Genomic DNA, 25976 nt, shown 5'->3' with positions numbered 1-25976 from the left:
TACAGAAAAATAGATGTCTTTCTTGCTGCTGGTACATTGCTACCATGCATCTAGTGTCCCAAACTATGTTTTTACTTTTTAATGAAGTTTAATGAAATGTGTTATAAATACTACAGTACTTGAATATTATGATGCTGTTTGGAATTAAATTTGAATCCTGTGAGTAGAGGGAAAATATCAAGATCTCTTTGAGTATAAGTGTCACAGAACTACCTTTTAAATGTTCTTGAAATTACTAAATATAATACCGGTACAACCAGAATCTAACATGGTTTTATGGATCTTACACTGGGCAGCGACTCACAGTGACAAGGTCCTGTATTCCAATAGTTCAATCAGCTGTATTGTAGCGAATATGCAGTTAAAACTGATAGTGTGTGTTGTAGCTGCTCATTCATTCTGCGTTGTTCCAAATACAGCCATGAGGCAGACATTAAACAAACGTCCTACATATAACTTTATTGGGTAAACAAGGTGTTTTAAGAAGTTCAGGAGCAGTGTCTTCTACAGAGAGAATAACTCCCTTTTTTGTAGGTTTTCATTTGCAACTCTGCAGATTATTTTCTGTGCAACAAAAGCTGTATTACACACAAATGAAGGGAGAAGCCTAAAAATCATAACAACTTTTTAAATGAGTAGAATACCCATCATCCTGCCCAGGAAAGTAAATGTGTGCTTTTTATTATCTGCTGCTACATAAAAGATAATTTTGTTTTTGGGAAGAAAAATAAATCTGCACAGCTACTGACACATTATACCTTTAGCCATGAAACATAAACACAACCACAGAGTATGTCCAATATATTGTAAAAACATGTGCAAACTCAGCTCATGCATTCCTACGACTTGTCTTGTGCAACACAAGATAAACATCTCCCCTAAGAAGATTCTACCACAATGCCACATACTCTTACAGGCACACACTAAATGAACATAAATTCACTGAACCAAACGAGTCTTTGCTTTGTTGCAAAGTTAAGACAGACATTTGTGGCTTGTTATAACTGACATATAGATCAAAACAGTGAACACCTGAGCTGGATGTGCTCTTAAGACATCAGTAACATTCCACTATTGTATAAAAACAATGTTAGTCCAGAACACTCAGACAAATAAAATATGGAATATTTATTGAGTATTGATAGTTGACAAAAAATATAACATGCATGTTTGCTATGTTTTATGATTTTCAATTCATTTTACATATTAGATGTAGCCTCAATTGATCCCTGGAGAAGCCAAAGTGCATGATGTTTGAGAGAAGGGGACAATCTTATTAACAGAACCCGTTTCATGGCTTTAACGTTACATTAATGAACCATAAACTATAGATCCACTATGAATTTTAAACCTGTACTCTTACAAACCCCTTAAATTATGTAAAATAAACGATATGATGTAACGTTGCTTATGTTAAGTGTATTTCAGAAATTTAAGATACAGTAGGTCTTAAAAAAGGTAACTTTGAATCCATCAAAGTGAAAGACAAACTGGAGCTGGTATAAATCTTTCTGCTTCGGTCATCTTTTCAATCTGAGCCAAATGCCTCAGTAAAAGAGTTAAGACTTGAATCTTGCTTTTCTTTGTTTCTTTGTGTTTTTGGCATCCTGTCTTCGAAGGCAGTTAGGCGTCTTTACAGACAGTCATACATGCGCAGCGTACGCTCCAGTTGCTGGACAACACGCTGGTAAAAGGCTATCTGCTCCCTGAGGTAGGCCTGCATCATGTCTTTGAAGTCCACCTCTCGTTGCTGATGAAAGTGGCTCATTTCCGCTTGGAGGCCGAACCCCACAGTCCGGCAACGTTTCCTAATGCCATCTGCCTCGTCCTGGTCCATCTTCCCTTCGTCACTCATCCGCTGACTCTCCTTCACCTTGGCGAAGGCACCTGAATTGAGACAGACAAAATGAAAGTGGCACTTAGCCCAGAAAGCAACTGAACAAACAGCAAGCTGGTTTAAAGTCCGATCACCTGAAATGAAGCCCCAGTTACCGAAACCACATTCCAAAGTAGATAGTAGATTACCTTTGTAATATGAAACAATGTTATTTGTTGTGCTGTGACTTGCCCAGTTTTTTAGGGGGATTTCAACACTGAAAAAGGTAGTACCAAGCTATGCAAAAAGTGACAAGTTTTGTGTCTTGGAACAGTGAAAAAAAAACCACATAAAACATTTCAGCATTTACACATCTTCAGGGTGCATCATGTACTACCTCATGTTGCTACACATATGAATATCTGAATTACTTTCCAAATGGAAAATGTTTGGCTTTTATCGAAACAAAGAAACAGGTAAAACCATTGACAGTGACTGTATGATGATCAAGAGGATAATTCAGCTTTATTTGTATAGTGCCACCTCATAACAATGTTGTCACAGGGCACTTTACATACACATCATTTAGGTCTGTAACTCTTGACAAATGATGAATTAATGTTATTTCTGAAGAACATTTTATGCTTTGGAAGCAAGGTTGTTCAATATTGGGGAAGTTTCTGTGGTTTAATATCTGCTGAATTGTTGCTGCTACGACCGTTTGCCATTAGCAAGCTGAAATAACTCTGGTGAAATACAGTCAAGCAAATAGTGAGCTGAATTGTCTAAAATGTTAACTTGGCGGGGCTGCACGCTGGCGCAGTGGTTAGCATTGTGGCCTCACATCAAAAAGGCTGTTCGCTGGGGGGAGGCTCAAGCTGTGGTCTTTCTGTGTGGAGTTTGCCTGTTTTCCTTGTGTATGTTTGGGTTCTCTTCGGGTACTCCGGATTCCTCCCGGCATCCAAAGATATGCATGTTAAGTTAATTGGTTCATTTAAATTGTCCCTATGAGTGAGTGAGAGTGTGAATGATTGTCTGTTTCTCTGTGTTGGCCCTGTGATGAACTGGCGACCTATCCAGGATGTACCCTGCCTCTCGCCCAATGATTGCTGGGATGGACTCCAACTTCTACGTGACCATTAAAAAAAGACTAAGCAGTTCAGAAAAGGAATGCTAGCTTGACTAACAAGATATGGATATGTTCGCGAGTGAGCAAACTAAAAAGGCAAAAAGTGTTAGCTAAATGAAGTTCGCTTGAAGCAAGGCCCTTAAAAACTATGCCAGCTTGTGTAAAAATGGGCTGTCTAGTTACAGGCAGTGATCTTGCAAATCAGGTCAAGTGAGAAATAAGACTGCACTGTGTTTTTAGCTGTATACTAAAAGATTAGTTTGATTATGTGCATAGTATCCTTATTTACAAAACAAGGTTACAAGGTTAAAAGGTTACAAGGTTACAACTGTTGTAGCTGCCTAATTTAACAATATTAATTGGTTGGTCTATTGCAGGATTGAGATGTTTCCCTGCTGCAACACACTTCAATCAGATTCTGACTTTTGTCTGAATCAGCAGCATGTCATTATTCAGTTTTCTAGAATATGAGTTGGAAATAAAAACTTTAGCCTCCATTGACCCAGAAAACAATCAGTGATTTGCTGACATGTAAACTGCTAACATTCAGATTTAAAACACAAACATTTTTTTACTTCTGCTGTGTTTTTGGAAAGATGTAAATGTAAACGATGCTAAAAGAAAAAAAAAAAAAAAAAAGTTGGTGGACAAATAAAACCATTTTTAATTTTAAGTAGTTTCAGCTTAAAGCTAAATATTGGGCTAAAATAAGCAGTCACAATCTTTTATTGCTCTTTATTCACCACAGGCAACTTTCAAAGTTCAAAATGCTAGTATAATGTACTGTATGATAGAAACAACAATGTTATGCCACTACCCCTCAAAATTAAGTACTGGAAGCCTTACATTTTATAAGCAAAACAGCGAACACACCACACAGTCACTGCTTGTTTTACAACATTCCAAACGTCTGCTCTCAGTACAGTCAGAACAAGTTGGAACCACATTCATCTGGACTGCTATGTAGTCTCTTTCCAAGTGCGTACATGGCAGGTCAAAGACATAATGCTATGATGCTTTTCATATGAGATTAGTGAGTCCATATTGATCATATATAATTTGATCTTGAAAACAGGATACAAACAGATTTCAGTAAGACACTGCTAATATGCATGTTCTTTCTCAATAAAACAAGCAAGACGATACAAGTTAAGTGTTCAGTACCAGCAAAAAAAAAAAATCCATCATCTGTATCCATGGGGTCATGCTCACTGCCTTTTCTTTGAAATTCCTAGCAGAAGTGTGGGAAAGCATTAACAGCACATGCAGTCTGTTCCTGCAGAGGAGGTGGTGGATTTGAGTCTGTGGCGTTGACCTACATTCATGTATTCTGCTTTCCACATGAGAGGAGAATGTGCATCGCTTGATAGCACGTCTGCAGAACATAAAGAAAAGGCACTCCTGACTGTGTAGTTGTGAAGAGACGAAATAATACAGAAGCTTAGCACAAGGAAGGCTTTCCATGCTCTTTGGAGCTTCCTCTATTCTCTAGTTTGGTGCAAAACAGAAAACCTATCAAAACCAAACTGGTTAAGGCTTCTTGTGGTGCAAAATGTAATCAAAAGGAGACTTTTCCTTTTAGGTGAATCAATTTTGTAACCACTTGCAATACTGTAACCAAAACTGAAAAAAAATACAGACAAAATTATGAAGGAATGTCATAACTGGACAAAGTCAGTTTCTTTTTCACTAAATTTCCTCTCCTTTTTTGTCCACTAAACAAATGACAGACAACCAGGGGTGTGCAAAGACACGATTTCTTTATCTTGCCTGAACAGACAACCTACCACAATGTTCTGCATATGACAGATTTATGTGTGTGTGCTCGGTAGATAGGACTAATTCACAGGGGTGTGAGGAAACACAGAAAGATGAGCCGACGAAGACTAAAAAAATGGAGCAGAGGAGGATGAAGCTGAAAGCGCAACATAACCAGTAGGTGATCCATTCACAATTATCATACAATTATCATCACCAATTATCAATCCATTAACCGTTAAAGGGATTATAGTTACATCATCATTAAAATTCTCAAAGGAGTAGCAGGTTAAAAATGAACCCATTTTGCCCTTAAATTTGTTTTAAATTGCCTAATGGATATAACCATATTAAATTTAAGACCTTCAAGAGGCTTCTTAGAAAGAAAAAAATAATTAATGCATGTTTTACAATCTCAAGACTGCAGCATTCAACCAGTTAAAGGTAAAGAATTTGCCTTGATCCTTTACCAGCTTTCTTGCTATTGTACTTGCAACTACAGCTTTTGAAACAGATTTGATGGCGCTGACTGAGGCTCCACAAGACAAAGATTAAAGCTCCACAAGACAAAGATTAAAGGGCCTCCTGCTGATGCAATCCATCTTTTAGTGTCTGAGTGTCTGTCTATAACCAGAAACACCTAAAATAAGCCTGGATAAAGGAGAAAATATACATTGTAGATGTAGATGGATTTTCTCTGCTGGGACAAGACAAGACAAAGTATGGTGACTATAAAGTAGTGAAGAAAAGAATGATGGTTAGGATTAACAAGGACCAAAAATCCCTTTGGGCATTTGAAATCAGACATTCCCAAAGTCTCCTCCCCCTGTCCCTTGGGGCTCAGGGTAAATGCAGGACAGCTACAGGAAGTGCAAAAGATTTCCGACTATGTTACGCCAATATACAGAAATCCCTCTTTAAATAACTAATATTTGTTTGGAGCAACACTGCAGCCTACACTATAATAACATGTGTAGGCTGTGTGCTCGAATGTTTGTGTTAGTTCTATCAGTATTTCCCCAATCTCCCTGCACTAAGTTCCAACAATGCAACGTCAGCATAACTTTTCTCCACAGACTGCAGTTTCTTTAAGGATCCTTACATTAAAGCTGTTTGAAGACAGACATGTCTGTTGTATCATCTTCCCGTCTGCTACCATCAGGTTCAGTTCTATTTAACTGAACTCACTTTACCTTCCTAGTCTATTATCAAGATTCCAAAAAAAGGCCATTAAACATCTGCAGCTCATCCAGAATGCTGCTGCTGGAGCTTTAACTGGGACTTAGAGATCTGAACACCAGTTTTAAAATCTTTACACTGGCTTCCTGTTAGTCACAGAATATATTTTAAAACCTTACTGAATGTTTACAAATCCTAGGCCCTGAATACATCTGTGATATGTTCAGAAAATATAAACCAAGTAGAGCTCTTAGATCCAAAGCCTCAGGTCAACTAGTCCAGACCAGAGTCCAGACTAGACAGAGAAGCAGCATTTAGCTGTTAAGCTGCAAACAAGCTGCTAGCAGAAAATAAAATGAGATCACAAAATGTAGACACTTTTATACCTAGGTTAAAAACATTTCTTTTCTCATTCGCTACGCATGAACTCTGCACAGTAACTTTTTACTTATCTTGTTCTTAATCACTCTCATTTAGGAAGTTATTGTAATTTTTTTAGATTTGTTACTAGTTTTTACTTTTTTAATGCTTTCTTTGCATCATCTGTAATACTTTACAGGGGAAATAAATGTAAATAAAACATTAATTATGCAAACTAAAAAGATATTAAGTTTCAAGCTTTACTATAGAGTCTTTAGATTTCTTTAATAAATTTGCGGACTTCTGAAATGTGAATACAGGGGATTTAATTTAAAAAAAAAAAAAAAAATAGATACGTTCTGGAGGAGGTCATATTTTTCCCCAGTAAAATTATGCTGTTTATTTATAAAAGGTATATCTGTTCTATTAGCCATTAACTAAACTGCCTTCATCTTTAGAAATTAACACATGCTTCCTCAAAAAACTTCCCCCCATTGTTTAGGCTGAATGCAACTTCAATTTCTGGAAAAACAAATGGCCTTAAAATTCTTCCTCAAAGATATGCCTTTATATGTGTGTAGTTATGGATGTTACAGTTATAGATAATATATGAGTAAGCAAAGCTACCAGCTCAGGATGGAGTCATGAGCTGCAATTCAAAATAAACAGATATACCGTAAAATATACACCTTGACTTTTCCCCTTATGCTTTGGAACTGTACATCATTTCTCTTTGAAGAGTAAAGAGGAAAGCATATCTGACAGATGACCACATGGTACGCTCAAGTCCAAAATAAAGTGCTGTGGATGTTGAACCAACTCAGCAGTTTATACACAACTGCAGTATAGACTAAACTTAAACATTGCAAGCAAAGCTTTGTAATGTTCCATAGTCCTCCTGACTGTAATAATCCATTCTAGTTCTGCATTATCGCAGTGACTCATCTGTGAACAGTAAAATAAACTAATCTGGGAGTTGGGTTGAAGACATCAAACATCAGAAGGACTTACGTGACTGAGTAAGATTAGTGAATGTTATTCATACTGGACAGATCGGTAAACATTTGCAAGCGAGGACAAATGAGGCTTGTTGTGGCAACACACAAAACGCCGGTAATGGGTGTGTGCCTGTGTGAGCAGTGGCTGACGTCTGTGTCAAGCACCGAAATGAACTGATGACATAGTGTTCTTTGTTGCTAGTCAAACAAGAGAAGTTAGAGAGCCATAATAAAAAAAGTTTTAAAATGTTTTATGACATAATACTTAACACATGTGTTGCATCTGAGCTGAAGTCTTCAAGTCTGTGGTCACACCAAAACACACGAATGGCTGGTGAACGAGCTATACAATATGCTGTTGCAGACATAACGTCCATAAATGATCACAGATTCAAATGTATTTCATGCCAAGGAACTTGTATTCCACAAAACTATTATGGTGTTTAATGATGCCACAATAATTCAGTTGCATCATTTTCCAAGTTTTTCTTATACTTACCCATAACTGAACCCAGAAATGTGTTTATAAATGCTAAATAAAGAAATAACAAATCTTTACCCAAAGGTTATTTTCTCATGCTGTCACTGTATATGTGTGTTTATACGTATGACAGCAAAACACACAGCAAAGAGAGCTCAATGTTAGCATCACGTGCTGTTTATTTTAGCATCACATTAGCTAAATTGTTAATGACATCTATCTAAACAACCACAAATATAAACAGCAGCCAGTTCTGAGCCTTTTTTTTTATTGACTGTGGTCAATGGAGACACAGCCTGGCCAAATTTGGTTAGCAGAGCCAAGCTCCGAAACACAGCTGATCAGACTGCGGCTAACTTCACCAATCACCTAAAAGGATGGGAGATGATTGTTCCGAATTCAAAGACCAGGAAGAGAAAAGATGGATGCAGCAAAATCTTTGCAGCACCCACTGCATTTTAGAGTTTTTCATCTCTAAAAATGAAAAACTGATCCCATAAGACTTGTGTCTTATGGGATCAGTCTTATCTACATTTAAAGGTTTGCCTGTAAATTGTTTTTTTTTTCTGTAAAAACACTCAAAAATGTTCCAAATAAAGTGTATCAGACCGAGCATACACTCACTCAGAAATGTGACTGCACCATTAGCTGGAACAATGCTGATCATGGAGTGTGAATCATGGTTGAGGTTGAGAAGGATAATCAGATTCCCAGCATTAAGGGTGAACATTACTGAGCCCTGTTAAATAAACATTAATCACCATTCTGCTGATATTGGTGGATAAGGATGTCAGAAACAACTATTTGAAAACCAGATAAAATCAATTAAGAAATAATGTCCTAATATTACATTTTCCAGTATTTATGCCATCAGCATAAATAGCTAGCAGTTGTCATGCAAAGCTTCTGTTGTGTTTTCTAGATTTATGAGGATGTGGAGCACACTTGGTTGTGTTGTTTCAAAGTTTCTCCGCCAACTAGAGGCCTGGCACTGCAACGTTTCTGGTCCCATTTCGGTTTTCAAAAATTGCTGTTGTGTACATGCTTTTTCTCTCAAAAGACAAAGGAAAGAGTTTTGTAGTTTACGTGGAAATATTTCATATATATTGTTTGTACAGAACCTCAAACTGTCTTTAGTTTGGTTGGTTATTCATTTTGTTGACATTGGAAGCTGCCAAATTTAGCTCAAGATTAAACCTGCCTTTGTAAGGTAAACAGAATGAAGGGATTTGCAATTTCCTTCTCATAAAGCTGGAAGACACAAACTTTTTACATCAGAGGTAGCCTGTTTGCTTTAAAAAGGTACATGACAACAAAAAACAGATTAATTGGGACATTTATATGTAAGAAAATGTTTGTAGTTTTTACATGACAGTGGGCAATTGAGTGCTTTTAATGTGATAAATGAGAGAAGGGGGAAGACAGAGAAGAAAATAAGGGAACATCCTGTTCATAAGAGCTGAAAACTGAAAAAAGCCTTGAAAAGTGAGAAGGAAAAACACAGACATGGCTTCAAGTATGCATATTTCGGTCAAAAGGATGCTGCAATACCTGCCAGTGTTCAAAGCTAGCCTTAAAGTTTCATGGACAAACATGAAATAACACTGCTGAGCAAGTTAATTATAAAAATGTGTATAGCAGTCAGTCAGAGCTTATGTCCTCTGATGGAATGTCCTTACCACATATTTTACACTTCTACAAATTTCATCTCCAAAACTCATCTTTAGTCTCAGATGTTTGTTAGGCGATACTAAAACATGCCAACATTTTTCTGATTCCTTCTTAATGAATTGCAATGAAAAGAAAACCCATCATTTCTTTTATGCTGCACTGTCAATTGTAGTCACCAGAAATATTTAATCAGCGACCTGCTAAATTCCCAACATGCTCAGTATTTCTTTGTGCTCATCCAAGTTTCTGGACCGTGAGCATAACTGTTAGGCTCGTAGAAATATGACATCCTTCCAAAAGCTCCAAAACTTGAATCAAACACTGTTGATTGAATCCATGCATGAAGATGTTCAACATATGTTTTTTTTTTTCATATTCTATATTCAAACTAAAACATACTTCTTATTTCTGTTATAAATCTTCCCACGTGTCGGACATATATCCTATCACGATGTTTACTAGCAGGGATGTGCTTCTTCAAAAGAAGTGGGATTCATCACATTTAATAAATGCTGTTTATCTCAGCGTTCCTTTGCAGTGTGATTTGTTTTTAACCTTTTCACGATAGATTTTATACATTTTAGGAGATAAAATGGGTGTTAGCTCAGTGAAATCAAATTTGGACTGGATCTGGAGGAGCATATTTTGGATTTGCATCAGTCATTAACTGATTTTATGAGTTTTTTGTTTAGTTTGAACATTTGTCCAAAGTTTGGCTTTACAAAGTTTAAAATTTGACATGAAACATTCAGAATGAGACAATTATAAGTACATACATCATACTCCGCATGTACATCTTTTTTATTATTACATGTGAGACCGGAGTTATGACGTGTTCAAGGTCTTCTGTTGTGTTTCTAATTGTGACATTACATCAGCTCTTTGGTTGTGAAACAGATGTACTGCTTCCGCTCTGAAAACTTGTCTAGTGAAAAGTGCTGCAACGGCTCAAAAGTGGGAGAAGAACAGCAAAATACTTCTGTAATAAAAGATATTTGGCCAGCAAAAATAATAACAGTCTTTGAGCTGTCACAATACATGTATCCATGCAATGTGAGTTAGTCAATGTTATCTTGACAGAAGAAAAAGGTCTTAGAAGTGTGTGCTCCTCTGAGAGATAATGTCTCCTACCCAACCATATGTATTGTATTTGTGTTCCTATGGTGCCAGCTGTAGCCTTACAGACTTTGAGAGTTTAAGGTCAGTGTAAAAAAATAGCAACTTTTAACTAAACAAAGACAAATGACAGGTATTTCAGATGTATCTTGATCCATTCGAGTACAAGTATTTTATATGTTATAAACAGTAAACTAAGAAGGAAGAGATTAAACTGTGAACAAATAAATACAGACAGCAATGACATTTAGTTCCCACTTATTCATGACAATAAATTAAAAGCTATCTAAGCTTACATTCCTTCAGCAGGTGGACTGTATTGCAAGCACTGCTCCCAGTAGACAAAAAATACATCAAAAATTATAACTTTACATATGGTAATCGATTAGCTTGATTAGCTATTAAATTTATTGCCTTCATTTCTCAATTCTTCTCTTTATGTACTATTGCAACAATTTTATTTATCTTTTTTTGTGGCATGATTCATATTTTTTGCCTTACCTATAGTGATTGTTCTGTAATCAGCCTTTCTTGATTACTCCCAGTCTCACCTGCGACCAGCACTACTTCCGCCCTTTCCACTCTCTACTTTCCTAACAGGTGATGCACAACCATGTGCCAGTTAAAGTACAGGTTTTTTTTTTTTTTACTTTTCTAGTTGCTGACTAGGTTACATTCCTGGATAAGTTTTTCCTTGCCTTTCCCACAACTGACCTTCTCTCTGTGATTATCTGATTCATAACCACTGATTCTCAACTTCACCCTCTAAATATCCTTATATCTGCCTTTCTGAGAATGACTATTGCTTGTTTTACTGACCAAGCATCTGAAAGTTGGATTTATGCCTGATTTGTTGAAGTGTTTTCAGATCCCAGATTCGATTTGGAGTACGTCTCATTGGAAAAAGATCAGGCTGCCTTCTCAGGTTCCTTTTACCAACCACCACAATCCTCATGCCATTGTTTCAATAGACCAACTCCTTATGAAATGCTTACCCTTGTGTGTGTGCAAGTGGCTGAATTTCTGAGTCTTCAGAGCTAAATTTTGTGGATTTTTGTCTGATCCTTCTGTCTTGCTGCCATTGCGCTGGAATTTCCCAACGGAGGATGACTAAGGTCTAATTTTAAACCTGAACGGAATGAAGTCTACATGAAAAAGTGGACATTGACTTTCTGGCATCTGCTGCTCATCCTTTGATCATCCCATGGTCACAACTTACTGCCTCCTGACAAACACAGGTCTCCAAAGTTTGGCCCATGTCCATGTATACCATGATAACACTTTGCTATAGAACTGCTGAAAGTCCCATAACTGCCCCAAGGCCTTGTGGTATCTGGTCTTGTGTTCCAGATAACCACCAAATAACCTGCTTAGATGGCTCAACAAACTTAATGTCAGGATGTGAATTTATGATATGCAAGGGATCCCTGTTCACCGTCTCCAGCCTTAACCTTCAAAGCAGTTCCATGGTTACACCGTAGTTGAGTGTCCAGCTGTCCTCCCTCCTCCACTGAAGGGACCCTGAGCAGAGAGTCAGAGGCCCATGATAGGAAATAATGGTTTTATCGCAGTACATTATAAATCAGTTCATTAATTTAAGTTTTATCCCACATGATAACACTACATACATCTAAATACAAATCAGCTATCGCTGTGACAAACTTTTATACCATGTATCAATTACAGACCAGCAGTACAATTTCAGTATTTGTACTACATTTCATCTATAATGACTGATACAGAGCTTTCTTCTCGTGGAGCTCAAAGAAGTATTGTGAGATTGGTTGGACATTTAAAGTGGGCGTGGTTAACACAGAAAAGCATGAAGTGAAATGCTGCCGTTGCTCAATTTTACTGATGTAAGGTTGAAGGGATAGTTTTATTAAACAGCTGATCAAAGAAGTAAGAAAGTACAAAAATGTCTGCAACACGTGGCATTTAAAGGCAAAGGGCACAACCTCGCCCTCCCACAAATTAAATTTCTCTTTAAACATCTTTTTGTGATCATTTTTTTTTTATTTCATTTTAAACATTATTTACATGATATCGCTTCAACCAGAAGGAGTTATTTACACTTGGGGTAAAAGATGTGGAAGGGTTTTAAAGAGATTTTTTGTGAAAATCAAAATCATCTGCATACAAAGAAACATAATACAGTGTGTTACAAATACTAATTGCTTCAAGAACCTCTATTTGCCGTATTGCCTGAGCAACAGGTTCCAGTGGAGATGGAGGGTAGCCCTGGTGGGAGGATCTAAAGACTGGAAATCTGATTGAGCAAATGTTATGACAACCGCTGATGGGTTAGCATACAATAGCTTAACTGTAGAAATAAAGGTTATACTAAAGCCCATATGTTAAAGAACCCACCAATTATAAGGTCATTCCAGTCAATCAAAGGCCTTCTCGGTATCTAATTAAAGGAATGACATTTTGATCTTCTGAGTTATTGACAAAGGCCATAATATGAAGTAGGCGACAGACATTATCAGATGCCAGTCTGGACTTCATCTTCAAATTTAAAATAATAGGATCAATTGTTCATTGCTCATATAAAACACAGACATCCCTCTGCAGTAATCCCAGCTCTGTCGCAGATGATGCTTCTTGTGGAGTATAAATTGATTGGACAAAAACAAACTTTTTCTAGTGCTTGGCGCCTCAAGAACAAGACCAAAGTAGTGCTTCTCGTAGAGAGTGTAACAAGCTTAAGGAATGTCCTCTTTAACAGTGTTGCTGAAACGGGCAGTTTTCGGCCTGCCACAGCAGGAAAAGCTTACTTCCACTTTAATTACTCTCCATCACGGGTCAAATGTGTAAACAAAGGACCACTCTGACCCTATTGAATTCTTGCACTAGATAAGCTTTTAGAGACCTTTTATAAGGCTACACACAGGTCACATGAAGGTAAACAGTGGATCTTCGCCTATACAGCCCAAGCTGTGGCGATAAGAGGAGCCTCTCTTTTCCTGTGTTGTGACTTAGAGGCAGCTTGTGAGTTAGAGGCACCATGTGATGAGCAGTATGGTTACTTATTCACCCTGATGGAAAGGATTAAATTGAAAATTGTGATGACAGGGACAATACTCACCCACGGAGAAGTAGATGTTTTTTGTTTGCGCAGCAATTTCTGAGCATTTTGACCAACAATGCATTGGTTCAGAACATTACATACTGGCTCAAAACAATTATTCTCACAACATAACTAATAACTGTATGCCTAAAAGCTGCATTTCAACCACAGGGACCCCCCCACAACCTCATCCATTTCCACCACAGGAACCAGGAGCTATGGAGCTTTGAAAACAGCCCTGGTAAAGAGGTAAAGACTTACCAAAAGGCTTATGAGCTATGGTATTCTCATATCGCCAATGTCATAAACAATCTCTATCTCTTACTGTCAAAGATGTCTTCCACACTAAAGCACTTAGACGTTACCTAAAATTAACAAGCTATCAACAACAGCCTTAAAATGTGTTGACTTAAAGTTGTAACAGAGTTGTTACTGCATGTAAACTCAACATTTGAACTCAAAAATGCAAACCAACACTTCCAGTTGATTTAATACTCTCCATCAACACCAAACCTTTGACATCAGTTAAACAACACCAAACAAAAGCATTCAGGATAAAATATTATTTAGGTTTCTTTAAAGAAGTTCCACTCCATATTAGTTCTTGGTACAGAACTCTAAATCCAGGGACCTGCTAGTGTGCATGTTGACCACTGGGTGACCAGTGGATTTAGCTGAGAAAACTATTTCTTTTTAACCTTACGTTCACATACAATGTTTGTTACTGAAGGATTCCACTAGAGGCCACAGTAGAAAACTCAGACCAGATTGACTGAATTTGCAGGGCACAAACAAAATAACAAACCTGACAACAGTAGAGGAGATCAGCATTTGTTTCATTTTAAGAAAAAACAAACACAGTGGTATCATAAGTATATAATAATAATAATAATACAAGGCCCTCAGAAAGGGTTGTCACTTGAATTGTCACTTCTATCCCTGATGACCCCGTGACCTACATCCACTTAAATTGTCCCTACACTATCCCATTGGTACTCACATGCAGCTGGCATGTGTGTGTTGTGTTAAATAAGGACAATCATTAGGCAGTCCTGATAACATGAGCATATAATTAATATCAAGAATATCCTTGGATTTACGGATGGAATAGAAAAAGTTAGTTACATTGATAATATCTCTTTGCCAATCACTTGCTCTTTTTTGACTGAAAATGTTAAAAATCTTCAACATCAGAACATTTACAATATGGTTGATTGGCTAAATAAAAACCTTTTACAGATGCAGACTGTTGACATATATCATGAAAGTTACCAAAGTTTAAAGCACTCCTTAGTAGCACAAATTAGCATAAGGCTTAACGTTTGGTTTTTGCTGACTCAGTGTCAGACAACTATTATAACAAATAGTTAGTAAGCAATACTGCATGATTCAATGAAAAGCAAATACTGTCTCTAATGTCTGTCTTTTGTCTAATGTCTTTTTTTTATCTAAGCTAACCATTCTCCGAGCTAATGCCTCTCCAATGTCACAAATATTTGTGGTTCTCCAAGAGAAGGAGGAAGCCAGAGCTGGTAAAGAAAGAGTCCTCTGAGCCATCTGTGATCTCTGCGACTGTGAAACAACGCTGCACTGGCCTAACACACAGGAATGCAGATGCATGTGGAAAGGCACTGTGTGTTAAGACGAAGGCCTTTGTCAAGATTTATGAGTAAGCAGTGAGGAGAAAGAAAAACTGTTCGCTCTCCACAATCGCCACAGTCAACCAACCACATGACATGCAGTTTACGTTCAAAAGGTGTCATAATCGGGCCACCGCACACTCATGAAAACGTATCCAATTACAGTATGAGTACGTGCTGACAATCGTGTATTGTATCATGTGTTTTAACAAGTGTATGGAACAAAAATCACTATCATTTCTGTCTAATTCTACAAACAGAAGCTTGTACTCCTAGACTGCTTTTAGAAAATTTACACAACATCATGAAGCGTTAAGCAGCCAAAACAGAAAGAGACACATGTGGGCATGCAGCCAAAACCCGAACACTAAAAGTCAGAGGCCTCTCTGGTATTCATGTAGCTCAAGGGGGCATTTGGCACACATTTCCTGAGAGTTGGTAAACAAAAAATCTCTTCCCTGAAATGATAGAGCTCGCATGTGGTTTCTTAATGTGTTGCCATATGGGAGACAACTATCCTCCTGTCCATATTAAAAACCTGACTGGCTCTCATACGATGACTGGAGGCATCCCACGAGAGCTAGTTCATTCTTAAAGTGAACAATGCACTATTCTGGACTGGAAATGTTTTACTGTACCCTGCACTGCAACAGCTGAAGGAAGAAAACAACTAAAGACATGGACCCTTCACTTTAAAAAGACTCAAAAAGGCATTACTTCCTGTCACGTGGAACTTGAACCTGCACGCATCTTAAGTGATAATAACCTTTGGGTTTATGATGGGAGTGTACAAGAGGATCAAGGGATGGAAATGAGTGTGGGGCTAATTCAGCCATCCATGCAGCTTTTTCTGCCATCAGCTTTCTGCCATCAGTTGCTTGAGGTAAAAATACTGTGACCAGCAAGAGGGGGGGGGGCGTGACTTTGACACGGGCTATAACAGAAAGAAATGGCACTAAAAGTCAACTTAATTTTGGATTAAACTGTGGTTCAGTTTTGTTTTCAGGGTTTTATTCTTGATAAGATAGACTCCACTGGAATAAATGTGTAATGAAAATGGACAGATTCTTGGTAAAAGTGTTTGATCTAAAAAAAAAAAAAACTATCACAAGGTTTTTATTCACTAGAAAGGTAAAAAAAAAAAAAAAAACTAAAATAAGCCTTCATTTTGCCTGCAGAAAACATATTTATCAAAAGAACCATGGTTGATGGACAGCCTCCATGACATGCTAAATCTGGACAGTGGAAATGATCTCACTTATATTTAAGCTGATTCAGCTGTTCTTGTACACACAAGCAGCTTCAAGTAAATGTAGTTGGAAACTACAGTTGTCAACAAAAAAGGAGAGAAGAGTGAGACCACAAAGTAATCGTATCAATAGAGTTAAAATGATTTAATTACTGATTAAATGAGATTGATATTATTATGCTAATATCAGTGTAATTCAAATGGATCCCATGATTAAAAGAAGGGGTTAATCATGAAAATTGATCGACTGAAGACAGAATTACAAGGAACACAAGTCTTATACAAAGATCCACTGTTGATTGCCACATTTTTGTTTTCGTTTTAGCTACTGTTGGATAAAATGGCATCCCAAAAAATGCTACAGAGGTAGAAGGAGATCATTTTTAAGACAATGGGACAGTTTTGTGTCCCAGATTTCTTATCAGATTATAAGGAACTCATGCAATGTCAAAATCTACCTCAAAATCTGCCAAACTGTGTCGGATTCGGAAAACCTCTGTAACTTTGCTGTTTCCTTAGCACCATGACTTTTTTTTTTTTTTTTTTTTAGATAAAGTCCAAAACTTGATTGTACATTTTCTAGATTTATTTATCTATTTTTTTCCCTGATTTTTCCCTGATTTTTTTCTTATGTTCATTCTCAAATATGTCCACCTCTGATAAAAATTGCAACTTTTGGCTTTATTCTGATAACAAGATGCTGACACAATGAAATAATTCTATTTGTAAAGGTCATTTTTCACCAGAAACCTAAAGAAAAACCCTGGGGCTTAAAGCTGGGGTAGGTAATGTTGGAGAGCTTTCAAGATTGAAAGCGGCACCCTGTCTTGGCTCCTCCCCCTCTGGTTTTGCTCCTTGCGTGATCCAAGGCTTTTTTATTCACAGCTTTTTCCAACAACAATTTTCTCTTTCTCAGCTGTTTAGTGGGAAGAGGCAAATAAAATGAGTTGGGTCAGGGAAATCCTTCCTGCATTTCCTCAGCCGTGTTTGCCTTCCGAGTTTCTTCTTCACTACTTTGTATTTTCATCCTAACACACTATTTATGTAAAAATATAAGAAATGAACAACTTCCATTTGGTCCAAACATTTGGATTGGTCAACGATTTTACAGATTTACAGTAAACTGAGGGTTCTAACTGTATTTCCTATTGTTTATGATTACAAAATGTATAGACTACTATCAGGACGAGGAACCACTTCACCCGGAGCAAAAAAATAAAAAATAAAAAGTCTCTGAGCAAGATTGCCTATCCCAACTTTAAGGGATTTGCAGTTTTGTTTTGTTTTTGTTTTTGGTTTTTTTTAGCTTTTGGTTTGTTTTGTTAGATTTTTTTTTTTTTTTTTTTTTAAATTCTTAATAATTCCAGTCATCTTTTTTAAATTAACATATTCAAAATAAAAAATTTTAAAAGGCAACTCTGAAAACCTATTTAATGAGCAGATGTGATCGGGTTCTGTGGTTCAAAATAAAAAACAAGGCTCCATCAGATCTTAAATATGCAGATGTATCTCTTAGGAATCTCTTCGCTCCACTGCATACCTCAACTGATTGATCCCACTGCATTAGAGTTGTTTGTATTTTGCATATATGGAAGCAGAGCTTGTGCATCAATAAACAGGACTTAAAAATAGGCTGGGATATAAGAATAAGCACAAAAACAGCCAATATTAAAAAGTTATTTTCAATTTGCAATAACTGGAAAAAGTTTCAAGAGGATCTGGGAAAATTTGGTGAGAGCACAGCTCTGGGTCCGCAGGGAGCTCTTTGTTCCTATAAGCAGCGAAGACTTGCTCCCCTTAGTAACTTTCAATAGAGAACTAAAAGCAGCACTGTGAAGATACACTGTACCTTTATTGCTGGCCTTTACAAGTTGTAAAATTGTTTAATGTGTAACTGTTGACTGTAGCCATTATAAGTCATCAATTACCCAGAATGCATCATGCACATGAATTAATGCCAGGCTCTGTGGCTCAAAATATGTAATGAATTTAAGGCTTTTTTAAATAAATGTCATTCTCTTTTCTTTTTTTTTTTTTTTTTTTTAACTAATTTTGTAGAAGGGTGCAAAGAGACCCAGTTAGGTCTGCAAGCCTTGTTAGTCTATTGTTCTCGTGTTACACTGTGTGTGATCAAGGCTGAATGGACAGATACCTGCCTCATGAGGCTGGTTTCACTCTATTGTATGCCTTTCAAAGCTCAAATAAGTGCTGTTTTGTCTCAGACTGGAGCCGTGAATATTGTTGGGTGCAAAATATACAGAATCTGATATCTACTTTAACTCCCTCAAGTATAACATACAATCAATGTCATTATATTCTTATCTCCTGGTAAGACACATGTAATAATTCAGCACTTCTTAAGCGTAACTCAATGCAAACGTTCAATCATTAAATACTTGCAGTCACTCAGCAGAAAATAACACAGTCAAAGTCATGAACCAGAATTACCACCAAACGAGTTTAACAAACGATGATGTTGCAGCCTGCAGTGCTCACATATGCCTCTCACAAAAGCCTTGGAGGCCATTAATCCCTTAATAATACAATTTTATTAATCCATTGTATCCAACCCTTTTCTTTCAAGTTAAGGCTAAAGTCACACCAGGATAGTTTGCCGATTTGATATTACTGAAGACTCGGTTCATGTGGGAGATGGAATTTTCTACCAGACCGAGATTGCAATCCGACTTTTTTAATAGAGAGTTCCGTTCTCTGCCAGAGGTGGCGCTGGACCAAGATTCTCATCTCACGCTGGAGACGAGACACACGACACAAAAAAAAGAACTCGTTTATTTATTGGTTAATTGAGATCAGCTTCAGTTTGTATTACATCACAGCTAAATATGGAGCTGCATCAGATGCTGGTGGCATTGGGTTGATCAGAGTTCTATCAGAACTTTTCCCATTTTCTTCCTTGTGTGATCATGAGCTTTTTCTCCCAGACAGCGCTGCCTATCACAATGCACAGCGCCCCACAATGCACCTTATTTCATCATCTGCTTCCTGCATTTGGTCGACTTGAAACAGACCAATACCTGTGTTTGTAGGCGTACTGAGTCTGCTTCTTTAATACAAATTAGATTTCATTTTCACATTCACAACATCACCAAAAAAGCAGACATTGCTGGCAAACAGATTAGGATTGGAATCAAAAAGGAATATGCCCTTTATCAGGGTTTAACTCTGAGATTAGTTTCTGCAGGTTTGGAGTACTGGAATGCACCGTTGAGCTGTTGAACATAAAAATTTCTGCATCAGAAAGATTTACGTTCTTTGTTAGTGAAACCAGAGCACAAGCCCTGTCAGACCGTTCAGAGATGGACGTCTGCAGGAGAAAAGATGAAAGAATAAGCCAGATGTGAAGATCCTGAGAAGGATGAGAATGAAGTGGCTGACCGGGCACACACTGATAAAAAACCTAAACCTCCTTTTTCCTTTAAGGCAATTTATCAATGCGACATGCAGTTGCTGCCTACCACAACATCCTGACCCTGTCCCTTTAGCACACAGGAGTCAGGGTTAGTAAACAGCTCCTGAAGACCTCAGTGAAGGCAGGCAGGGAAAAGAAGCAATAAATGGATGAAGACATGGAGGAATAGTGCACCGGAAACAGCTGACCTCAGTTTTGTGAGTGTTGTCACAGCTGTATCTGGTTGGGCACAACAGCAGTTACATCAAAGGGACTTATCTGGACTGACAAGGAAGACCCAGCAGAGGGAAAGGTCCCTGCCTGAACAAAAACTGCTGCACAATATCCTCATGTTTAGTGTCTACAAGGGGCTTAAGATGGGTATTACTCCAATACTACATTTTTAGTGCCTTTTTTGGAATAAATTATTACATTGTGTCTATAGACAAATTTAAGAAACTAAAAATGTCCTAATTTGGCAAAACTATTACTGAATATGGGAGTATTCAATGAAGGAGGGATTAAATGGCACACCTTTTTATTCAAGTTTTAATTACATTACTACATAATTCTTTACCTCTGTTAAAAAAATTTTTAAATAAAAGTGATTGAAACTTAACTTGTTTGCTCCAAATGTATCTTGTCTGTATATTTGTTTCTTTTATTTTATTTATAAATCCAATGGGCTACCTTCATACATCACAGTGAATATTAAAATGTCAAAATAATCATGGGAACATTGCTCAAAATTCTCCACTGAATTAAGGTTAAAAGCAACAGCCACAGTGGCACCAGCCTGATGTTAGCCAACAATAAATTATAATAATACATTTACAGTTTATGAAACAATTAAGCACCAGTAAAAGTTGAGCTCCGGTGGAGCTGAGGTGGACTGTGTAGAGCCAAATCTAATTCTGCTTGGGGCCCACAAAAATGTCTTGGATCAGCCCTGTCCCTAAATAGTAAAGCAATACTATGCAAAAGTCATGTTTATTAACTAATCCAGTAACTAGATTACAGATTTGTCACTATAAACTATATCTGATTGGGTTTTTTTTTTCTCTTGAGCCATTTAACACCGACCTGTTAATCATTTAAGCATAAAAAAGCACCTCACTTGCTACCTTAGGAGATGAAACAGGCAACTTGGCAAAGTTTATCTGTATATTCATGCCTTTAGTTACGGGCTAACCTATCAGAAAAAGACATTTTGATCCAGTTCCTTTAGTTAAATCTATGAACAATTTCCAGCTATAACATGGTTACGCAGTTGGCGGTTAGAAACTTTTCACACCTCAACACGATGTGCTAAGTGCTTTTTAAAATCTGGGAAACTTTGACAAGTGGAGGGGGGGAAAAAGTGTCAGCCATTTAAAAAAAAAAACTATCTACAACAACCTTACAGTTTCTTAAATTGATTTTTATGAAGCATAAAAAGAATCCCTCTATGATGAAATGTCTTAATAAATGATCTCCATGACAGGGTGTCTGTCAACAAGCCATTCTTAAAGAAGAGAAGCAGGCAGGAAAAAGTTGAGTTATGCCAAATGACACAAGAACTGGACGGAAAATCAATGGCAACAGGTCTTATGGTGTCATGAATCCTCCTTGCAGCCTGCAGGTTGGAAATGACAAGAAAGCTTGTCTAAGAGAACTGCACACACATTTCTTCTTATAATGAGAGCAAAATCGTGACCCTTATTGCAAGCTTTCCTTCTTGTTTTGTCCTCCTGGATCATTTTGTTTGTGTGAGTATTATCATCAGTTGCTACTGTGGCTACAAATTAAAATCACAAGAATAAATGTTAACAGACAAATGGCAGAAAAATGGAAGTCGTACATTTTTAAGAGAAGTGACTCAGTCCTGTTAAGCACTTTTGACTTTGAACCTTGAACAATTCATAGTATTTTTTTCGCTATCCTTGCGGTCTGACTCTTTTTATTTTGGTCAGAAGGCCTGGGTTTTGGCTCATTAATTCCTGGGTGGGGTGACTTAAAGTAACTTGCTGAATTGTATCACAAATGACTGCTGTGATAATGAGAGCCAGCTGTTTGATGGAGATAGCATTTTACCAGCACCATTAGTCTGTCTCCACTGGTAGCAGCCGGCCCCTTCTTCATGACCCCCCTCCCGCCCCGATCAGCTGATATGTGGCTTATTTGAGTGCTGACACAGAATGCTGAGTTACCAACACTCTGTCTGTGCAGACAATCCAACAACATTAAAAGTCAACACAGGAATTTATGAAAATCAGCACAAACATGACTATGATGATGTAGTCAAATAAGTTCCTGTAACTGTTAGAAGACAAAGGCATGTTTTATGAGTCAGTAAAGTTAATAATTAAACACCACTGTGCCAACATCAGGCAGCATCACCTCTGAAAACTAATGAGGACTTAATGTGTGACATTTGCAGCAAGAAGCTTTGAGATTCGGTCTGGATAAATACCTATAACAATGTATTAGATGAGAAGGTACTGAATCTGCTCACTTATATACTCATCCAATCAAAGCTGATAGCTGTAAGATCACTCTGCTGTGACGCTTTGGCCTGTTTGAGCTTCCCCCATTTGCTAATGACAAAACTATGTATGTATTGCATGCTTTGCATCAATACTGTTAAAAAGTACAACTGAAACAAAACTCTCACACTTCTAGGGCAGGGTTTTAGCTGTTTTCCCAATCGCACACACCCAGCCCAAACTAATGGCTTGTTAAAAGACTTGCTCAGAACTTGAGAGCAAGGTGTTGAAGAGATCTGTTTCATTTGAATCAGGTGTGTTGAAGCAGGGAAAGAAACTAAAACCTTGTTTTATAATCTGATCCAAGATTACATCTTCAGAAGTTTTGGTAATCTGGTAATATTTTGCATTTTTGACTTTGATTTACAAACCAATAAGAAAGGAACAAAGTGACCAGTTTTACCAACATATGAACACGCTTTCTCAAAAGACCAGTTTACACAGGTTGTAGAACTGCATTGTTGTAAATGTCAAAGGGAGAGAATATGATGTTTGTGTGACCTGATGTTCATTCTTGTGTGACAGAAAACATGCCTATGTAATGATCCAGTCTTAGTGTTCTGATGCTGTGTGTCTGTGTATTTGTGTTGTCTCTGGGTGTATGATATGGGGGGTTGGAAATGCCAGAGGCTAACCCTGTCCTAATAAGATCCATAAGCTAATAAACAGCAGATTGATTAGTAAAATATGATTACAGTCCATAGGTTTACCACATTCCATTCAGCAGAGACTTTGTTTATTATTCCTCATTGTCAACAAAGCTTGTGGAAAATGTCACTGCAGCAGAATTAGCTCATAGGGAATTTTACATGTTGCAAGGTCATTATGGGTGAGCATCACAGAGAATAAAGAGGCGTGTACTTTTGCAACCTCCCATGTCTTCTGATAGACTCTTTTGTGCTCAGTGGCTGGAAAACTGAGTTATTATCCTCTTTAGATGAGGAGTTACCTCTGAATATTAACCTCAGATTAGCTGCAGGAATTAAAACGCACTTAGAAGGCTTAGACACATTCAGCCATCTGTGCTGATTATGGATGAGATCCATAATGCTTCCATTGACAAGAGTTTGCATGCATTAAAAAAAAAATCACATTTTGATCATTACCTTTCTGTAGATGGATGATGTCGGGGAAGTTTGCGAGCAGGCCTTGATAGAGAGACAGCTTATCCAGCATAAGGAAGAGGTCATTCTTAGGTTGCTCTGCAAACATCTCTCCAATGTTTTCATAGGTGCGACCAGTGTGGGAGATGGCATTGTTGAGGGTGTCTGATCTGTAGGGATGGTCCAGCATGAACGCCTGGCTTATGGACTGGAAGGCATTTCCCAGCCTCTGGAACTCCTTCCTGAAACCACCAAGGTGTTTACGTACCAGCTCTGACGCAACGTGCGTGAGCTGCATCACACTGTCATCCATTTTCTTGGTAAACGTCTTGAAGTTGTCCACCCTTTCCTCAACGTCCTGAAGGTCCTGGTGCTCGGTTGGGATCTGGAGGGTCAGCATGAAATGGGCGCCCACCATTTCATCTTTCTCCGCCCGCCTCTTGCCCAGTTTCCACTGTTTATCGTCCGCACACATCAGAAAGTGCTCAAAGCCTTCATACTGAGAGAGGACTGGGTGACTAGTCATGTGATTCATCCACAGTATCAGTCGCCTCTTACGCTTCTCGATAAAGTCCTCTTCAAACCGCCCAGTGGCCTGCTTCTCAGGGAGGTGAGGCACAGAGATCACAGTGAACTTGTGCAGTAAGCGGTTGTACAGCCAGTCAAAGTGTTTGTAACGTCTATACACAGGGCGGCCAGTGTGGCTTGGCGTCACCCGGTACGAAATGTAGGTCTTGATACCCTTAAACTTTGTCTGTTTGGTGGGGTCTTCAATGGAGCATGTGAAAGGATGTGGGTTCTCCTTCCACTTCGGTCCCAGAGGACCCATCTCAATAGTGTAGGACTCGGCAATCTTTGCCATCATGGGGACGTCACCAAGCACGAACGCCTCTACCCCTGAGCGGACAAAGCTGGAAAATCTGTTCAAGTTTCTACCTACCATGCTGCCCTTCCTGGAGCTGGACATGCTGTCCTGTCCAGATACTGACTTTGCCCTGTAGTGCACATTTGGGTTTATGGACATTGGGCTCTGATAGATATGTCCATTAGCTCCAGGACTCCTGGTATTATCAGCATCCTCCACCACTGTGGATCTGTCGTCCCAGTCATCCCAGTCATCATAATCATCTTCATCATCAATCTGGACTGAGTGGGTGTTTGGGGTGGAAGGGAAATAGGGGGAGTCATTTCCTAAAGAGCCTGCTGGACTTATGGAGCAGTCTGTCACGTTAGAGTTTGAACGAGTACGAATAATCTTCACATAGGATGCAGGGAAAAGACCCCTCTCTCCTCGGCTGTTCTCTCCCTGAAACCAGCCGCCCACTGAGTTTTCATCAAAGATAACCAGTTCCTCATTCTCCTGGATACTGATCTCCTCTTTGTTTTCACTTAGAAAAGTGTAGATGGCTCTGGCTTTAACTGACATCTTGATACTCCAAAGTGTCCTAAACCAGATACTTCTACATGCCTAAACTAACAGATGGCATGGTTGTGGTGCATGCTGTATTGGAAACGTTTGAGACTGACCTACTGTAATATTAAAAACTCATCTCAAGTTACGTGACAGTCCATGCAGAAATATACGACCTGTTTCAATCTGAAGCTCTGATGCCAAAAGTTACATAAAAGAACAACTAGTAAAACAGCACATCCAACAATCTCAGCCCATTGAGAATACTATTCTATTATTATTACTGTGTAATACTTAAAAGGTCTACGAATAACTTTTGGCTGTAATGATATAATATGACTCTATTCAAAGAGAGAGTTTATATCTCCGTTCACAAAACAAACACAACAGGTTCAAAACAAAAAGTGATTCCATCAAAAGGCTCCCCCAGAAGCACAGGCGGTCCTCTTAATCCTCTTGATTTGGACTGTCGGGTCGCGATGATCATTTATCAAACACTTGTTTGTCGCGAAGCCTAAAATTGATTCGTGAATAAAATATTTCCAAGACGAAGTCGTCCGACGTGACAAAAAACAGAAGGATGAGTAATGGTATCCCAGTGCATTTTGAGCCTTCGCCGCTTTCTCCCTTCAGGCTGAAACTTGCTGCGTTTTGCTTGTAAACAGGTCCCTGTGCATCTTCGCTTGTTTAGATTTAACCAGAAAAAAGTTGGAAATCAGATGAGTAGAGGAGAGTCACGAAGCAGCAGCCACCATCATTCTTTTTAGATTATTTCTCGGCGCTCTGTAACAAAGTAACTCTTTCCATGACGTGAGGTTCAGACAATTGAAGGCAAGTTCGCCTTTTTTCACCAACTCCTTTATGTCTGAGTAGAAACAGGATTAACACCGCCCCCGGCAGGAGGATCGGGGTATTACAGACAGCACTAGTTACAACATCTCTTGGACTCTTTATGTAATCCTGCCTCAGATGATGATAATTACCATTGATTGGGCCTACTGTTTAAGTATAAAATAGTATCATTTATATTAAGTTTCTTTGGTAGGAGCTACCACAAT

General features: G+C 38.2%; 1 protein-coding gene across 1 annotated transcript; it reads right to left on the bottom strand.

The window, feature by feature from the left end:
• Window positions 1-802: 802 nt before the first annotated feature.
• snx33 (sorting nexin 33) lies at window positions 803-25620 on the bottom strand. Its single transcript, XM_079250571.1, has 2 exons — window positions 23511-25620; window positions 803-1887 (listed from the first exon to the last, which is right to left on the bottom strand). The coding sequence occupies exons 1-2, from the start codon at window positions 24931-24933 to the stop codon at window positions 1634-1636; spliced, it is 1677 nt and encodes a 558-aa protein (XP_079106697.1). The 5' UTR covers window positions 24934-25620; the 3' UTR covers window positions 803-1633.
• Window positions 25621-25976: the final 356 nt, after the last annotated feature.

This window comes from Telmatherina bonti (genome assembly GCF_933228915.1).
Source record: "Telmatherina bonti genome assembly, chromosome: 2".
NCBI lineage: Eukaryota > Metazoa > Chordata > Actinopteri > Atheriniformes > Telmatherinidae > Telmatherina > Telmatherina bonti.
The sequence above is the reverse complement of the archived record's forward strand: the minus strand, read 5'-3'. Positions and strand labels throughout refer to the sequence as shown.